The sequence below is a fragment of the Lactuca saligna genome, chromosome 3 (assembly GCF_052625555.1).
Source record: "Lactuca saligna cultivar CGN05327 chromosome 3, ASM5262555v1, whole genome shotgun sequence".
In the NCBI taxonomy this organism is placed as follows: domain Eukaryota; kingdom Viridiplantae; phylum Streptophyta; class Magnoliopsida; order Asterales; family Asteraceae; genus Lactuca; species Lactuca saligna.
The window spans coordinates 129861907-129867826 of NC_136419.1; the positions used below are offsets into that span (position 1 = coordinate 129861907).

Sequence of the window (5920 nt, forward strand, 5' to 3'; positions counted from 1 at the left end):
TTTCATTTTATTAGAGATGTTTAAACAAACTTTCCAAAGAAATAACAACTAAATTGATAATTTTTTGCAAAACTTTATATATAATAATATTATTTCCTAATCAAAGCCTATCAATTTCATAATAAAAAAATTAAAATTAAAATAAAAAACGCAAATTTGCTGGTGGGATGAAAGAAAATCGTAAATGAACTTATTTTATCTGCGTTTGTAGTCTAGTTAGAGATGGGGTATTTATATGGAAAAATTCGAAAAAACTAATAAAAAAAACAACTTGTACGTTCGCAACCGTGTTTTAACGATTTGTACATTCGCAGATGGAATGTTAAAATTGCAGATGAGCTTAATCCATCTTCGATTTTCATAATTATATTTGTAATTTGAGTTTTTTTTGGCTATTTTTCCACAAAGTAATTGAAGAATTAAACTATATTTGTAAATTTCTCTTAAAAAAAACGTAGCGATCTAATTTGAAAAATTACCATATCGATAGTTTCTAAGTTAATTTAGTTAACAATTGTTAATTATATCGAAAATCATAAATAATTTTATTTATTCACATCAATTAGATCGTTTGATTTGAGATAAATACTAACTTAAACCATATTACTTTTGAATTTTATTTATGTTAATTATACTAAATTATAATAACTATTACAATTCTTTCATGCCATCTAATAGATATCAAGTTTATTATACGGTCTACGATACTAACACTGTTTAATAACAATTTTATTAATTTAATATAAAATCATTATTTCGTTCACAATAATAACGTATATACCTTTGTTTACATGTAGTTAAATAATACAATTCCTAAACAAAGGCATTCAATTATTTATTTATCCATTAATGTGAAATAGAGTTGACATCTGTATCTCTACAGAATGTATAACTAAAGCCATTGCCTAAGTCACGAAATTAAATTAACCCCACTTGGAAATTCATTGTCTGCAACTGCGATATAACACAAAAAAAAAGGGGCATTCCGAGAATCGAACTCGGGACCTCTCGCACCCAAAGCGAGAATCATACCACTAGACCAAATGCCCACATGTACAAACTACGCACTTATTCATTAAAATACAACAATTTCATTTCATACATATACACAACCCACATCCATGTATACCTTCTACACCAACCTACTTCCATACCAATATGCAAACACAGCAACAACAATAGCAGAAGTTGCACACAACACATACACGAGTTTCTTTAAACCATCTCCACAAACTGGCGATGATAGTGGCGGTTTCCGGTTCACCTCCACCGCAAAACCCAACCCCGCCCTCTCAAGCTCACCCAAATCCGCCACTGCCGCTTTATCTCTAACAGCCTTAGCTATCGCCACGTAATCATCATCACCTCCACCTTCAAGAAAACACCCAACTAAACAACCATTACTCCGCCATAGAGCACCAAATTTAGTCCCATTAAAATCGCCAAAATGAACCACTTCTCCAACATTATCTCCATAAAACCGCCAAGACAACGAGAACACTCGAGAATAAAAAAATGGCAAGTAGTCGAATCCCGGGGTGTTTTTTGGGTCCATTATTGCAGACACTGCATGCCTGGCGGTTCGCCTGGCGGCATCAACATGTTCAACCCTTCGGGTGTCGCCGTAAAATTTGACTGGAAAAGATGTCACGTCACCGACTGCGTAGACTGAGGGGTTGCTTGATTGTAACTGACTGTTTACTTTTATTCCTCCTTTTTCGAAAGTGAGTTGGCCCGTAAAAAGGTTTGTATTGGGACGGGCGCCGATTCCTACGATAATCATGTCGGCAGGAAGCTGACGCCCGTCCTTGAGATTTGCTCCCGTTACCTGGGAGATATTTTAATAGTTTAAATGAAAAATGTGTTAACGTAATAATGATAAAAAAAACTAACTAAAAAATTTAAAAGTCATCCAAAGAATATTCAAAATGTTTATCTAAAACGGATTTTCTTCTAGCAACCTCTAAGTGGTCAAGAGCAGTATGTGAAGTAGCCTAAAAAAAGTTCCTAAGTTGTTTTACTAGAAAAAAAAAATGAAATTTTGAAGTATATATTAATTATTTATGAGTTAAAATACATTTTAGATCAAAGAAATTAGTGTGACACGATTGAGTTTTCCCCGATAAGTTACCTTCCCTTCGGAGTTGAACACAAGTGATGACACGGATGTGCCTTTGATAAAATTGACACCCTTAGACTTGTAAAAATCTTCATAATAACTCGCAATCTTGGGCGTAAATAATCTACTCACTATAGGAAAAAAAATACTAAATTATTTAAAAACTAGTGATAGAAACCAAAAATAAATAACACAAGAAAGCAACATATGTGGATTTATTGTCTTCGAGATGACACAAACAAGTATCCTTTTTAAAACATAGTTACAAATGAAACGGGCCAAATGGGTTGAACGTGTTACAAAAAATAAAAATCATTCAAAGTTTGTTCTCTTAGTTACTACTCTCTAAATAAATGTATTACACAAAAGTTATATCATTATTGTGTTACCATAGTTCTTATAATCATATTTAATACATTACTTATTTATAAAACTCAATAAATTTTATATAATTACGGGAACTACTTACTACAATAAGGCCCTGGGAACACCATGGAAACATTGATCTTATTCATCACTAAAGAAGCAGCACATTCCATTCCAATATAGCCACCTCCAATCACGATTGCATTTCCATTCCTACACTTTTGCATCACGTTCACAAGTTTAGTAGCATCAGCTAAATCACGCAGATAACATACGTTTTCAGCATCCGATCCATTTATACCAATTTCCTCAAGTTTCACAACCTACACTCAATCCATGCAAATAATTAGTAAAATTGGTCACACAAGAGTGTAAACGAATACAACTATAAGTCTCATTTCATTAAAAGCGTTACCCATCGAGGCTCGGTTTTAGATATTGAGCTTGTTTTCTATATGTGTAATAATAATATTCCGAAAATAGTCTCGAACATTTCTACACAACCCGCCTAGAGAAAATTGTACACAAGAATGTACATAGAAACTCTAAAATCGGAGAAAATTCACTATATGATAAATTGTTACAATCACATAAACTAATCTTTTAAACCAACCACATATTACACCTACCAACTCCAAAGATTCAACCACGCTCTAAAACAATAAAGTAAAGAAATAATTAAATTTCTTTATTATTTTTCATTGGCTGGGATGAAAATTTTTAGACTATTCTCCCAAAAAAAATACGTAAATGACGCTATGTTATATAAATATTACCCGAGAACCAGTTGCAATTATGAGAAATTCATAGGTAATGGTTTCGCCCATTGTTGTCAATAGTGTTTTACGCCTCACATTCGCAGACTCAACTCGGGTTCCCAGAATTAATTCAATTCCTGATGAATATTCAAAAAAAGTTAAGCATAATTTCGACATAATTCACAATAAAAATTGATCTAAATTTGTAATTAGAAAGATTTACCATGTTCTTTGTACCAGTTGGGTGTTAACTTTTCTTCATTAGCACCAACACAAGTATGAAACCCAGGGAGACGTGAAGGAGCTTCATCAAAGAACCAAAAAGCTACACAAAATCAGAACTTTCTAAAAATAACATCATACCTTATAACGTAGTTAATGGAAAAACCTTCTGGAAAAAGAAACCCTTTGCTAAGTGCAGGTCGCTCGTAAGGAGCAACCTGCAAAAAAAATGTCAAAGACATGGACAATAAGCAAAAGATCAAACACCTGGTGTGCATACTCGACATGATCGGGAATGCTTACTTTAGGAACTGAAATTATGATATGATGAAGTAGAATGAAGTAAATTGATGAAGGAAAATTACAGGTTCGTCGGAGATGATACAGAGTTCACCATGAGAGAGACCTTTCTTCGTGAATTCGAGAGCTGCATAACCGGCGGCGACGCCTCCACCAATTATCACATAAGGAAATGCTCTTCCCATTTCTTTGTCGACTGTGTGTGACTAGAATTCGTTGGTATGAGGACGAGATATGGCGATGATGTTTAAAATTGAATACAGAAAAAGGGATTCGATTCAATTGTTCACTGAGGGTCCACAGGTTCATTGCTCTTTAGTCTTTAATGGAAGGGAAGGAAAGTATTGAATTCTTATGCTTTTTCGGGCGCCAAGTTACAACCTTTGAATCTAGAAACTTGCAAGGAAAAGATCTTAAACATTCTTGCAGATATAAACGGGGAATAATCATCATACTTAATTAGTTTTACACGTTTAAAGTTTAAACAAACATATATTATTTAAGAACAAATTATTGAATTGTCTATGTTGTTTGCTAAAATTATAAGTTTGGTACCTAATTTTTTTTTTTTGCCTTTGGCCTGTACTCATAATATGGTGTTATTGTGTCTATGCTTCTTGCCAAAAATAATAATACCATTTTACACTTAAAAATGGAATAATAATTTAAATGATAATATATTTTTTGATTTTTATATATTTATTTGTTGAGTTTTTTTTTCATAAATGTTTACCCTTTCGACTCGCTATCTTTATAGCCGACAAAGTATGAGAAAAATAACTTAATAGGGTAATATATATATATATATATATATATATATATATATATATATATATATATATATATATATACACACACACTTTATACACCTTTATGTGTTGTTTGTTTTTTTAAGCAAAAATTCGTGAAGTTTATGGATCACCTCTAGAATCCTCTGTAATAGAATAGGTGGAACAAACGGTTGCAGACAGTAATAAAAAACATTTTTTTTTAATATCTACAATCTGCATGCTATTGCAGATATTTAAAAAATTAAAATAAACTGATTTTATAAATTGAAAATAATTTTTTGATATTGAAAATTTAATAATGTATGACATTTCAGCAATAATTTATGATATTTGAGTAAAAAATAATGATATTTCAACAAAAAATAAAAATATTTTAGCAAAAAAATAATAACATTTCATCAAAAAATTATTATTATTTAATATAAAAAACGAAAAAAATCAACAAGAATTAAACAAGAAAAATATATAAAATAAATTGTAAACAAAATTTCAGGAAGATAAAAGAAACATAAGAGGTTGGAAGAGACAATACAAGTGTTGCGCTAAACAAAACACGCGCAAATGTTTTTTACTCTGAAAATTTCTAAAATACAAACAACTGCGATATTTAAAGTGTTGCGCGTGTGCTGCGTTGTGCAGCAATAAGAGGCTTTTTTTACAAAAAAACAAACAACACCTTAATTATTATTTTTTCTTTTTCACAAAATAAATCATTGTTGTTTTGTACACATATAGTATTTATGACAGGTTTCTTCAGATTTTATTCACAACATCCTATGTGGGACAATCATTAATGAGGTGTTCGAGGTTGTTGATGCTTATGGTTACCGCGACCTCAACTTTTTGGTTGCTTAGGTCTTTTATGGATGTCATAATTTCTTCATATGATCTTAGATTTTGTTACACCCCAAACCTAGGATGGCTGAAACGTCTGGGGATGGGACGACTTCATGTATAGTATCATAACAATGAGTATAATAGTGACCAAAGTAAACACAACAATCATAAATATAATCAAAAAAGTTACATGGTTTCATGAGTTACATGTTTCAAAATCGATTAAAATATAATGATAAAATGAATTGTCTGAGGCCTTAGCATCCCATCCTCAAATGCTTGATAGTTACATGTTTTAATGATTACCTGATAATACAAGTAATTTTGAAAGAGTATTAACACTTAAGTTGGTGAATTCATAAGCTTTTGGATGTAGAGTTGAAATCATTTCTTTGTAAAAGTAGTGTTTGTCACAGAAAATCCAATATTTTCCTTGTAACATGAGTTGTAGTCTTAAGACCCAAAGACCGAAATGTACAAGTATTTTCCTTTCTTATATTAGTATATGCGGTTTTAAAATCCGAGAT

General features: G+C 31.4%; 1 protein-coding gene and 1 non-coding gene across 2 annotated transcripts; both read right to left on the minus strand.

The window, feature by feature from the left end:
* Positions 1-977: 977 nt before the first annotated feature.
* On the minus strand, positions 978-1049 carry TRNAP-UGG (transfer RNA proline (anticodon UGG)). Its single transcript has one exon. It is a non-coding gene; the product is annotated as a tRNA-Pro (tRNA).
* Positions 1050-1054: 5 nt separating this feature from the next.
* LOC145037242 (monodehydroascorbate reductase 4, peroxisomal-like) lies at positions 1055-4158 on the minus strand. The gene is made up of 7 exons (XM_078985864.1): positions 3831-4158; positions 3632-3683; positions 3467-3547; positions 3262-3380; positions 2589-2808; positions 2132-2250; positions 1055-1828 (listed from the first exon to the last, which is right to left on the minus strand). Exons 1-7 carry the CDS (start codon positions 3948-3950, stop codon positions 1133-1135), a joined length of 1407 nt encoding a protein of 468 aa, XP_078841990.1. The 5' UTR covers positions 3951-4158; the 3' UTR covers positions 1055-1132.
* Between the last annotated feature and the right edge of the window lie 1762 nt (positions 4159-5920).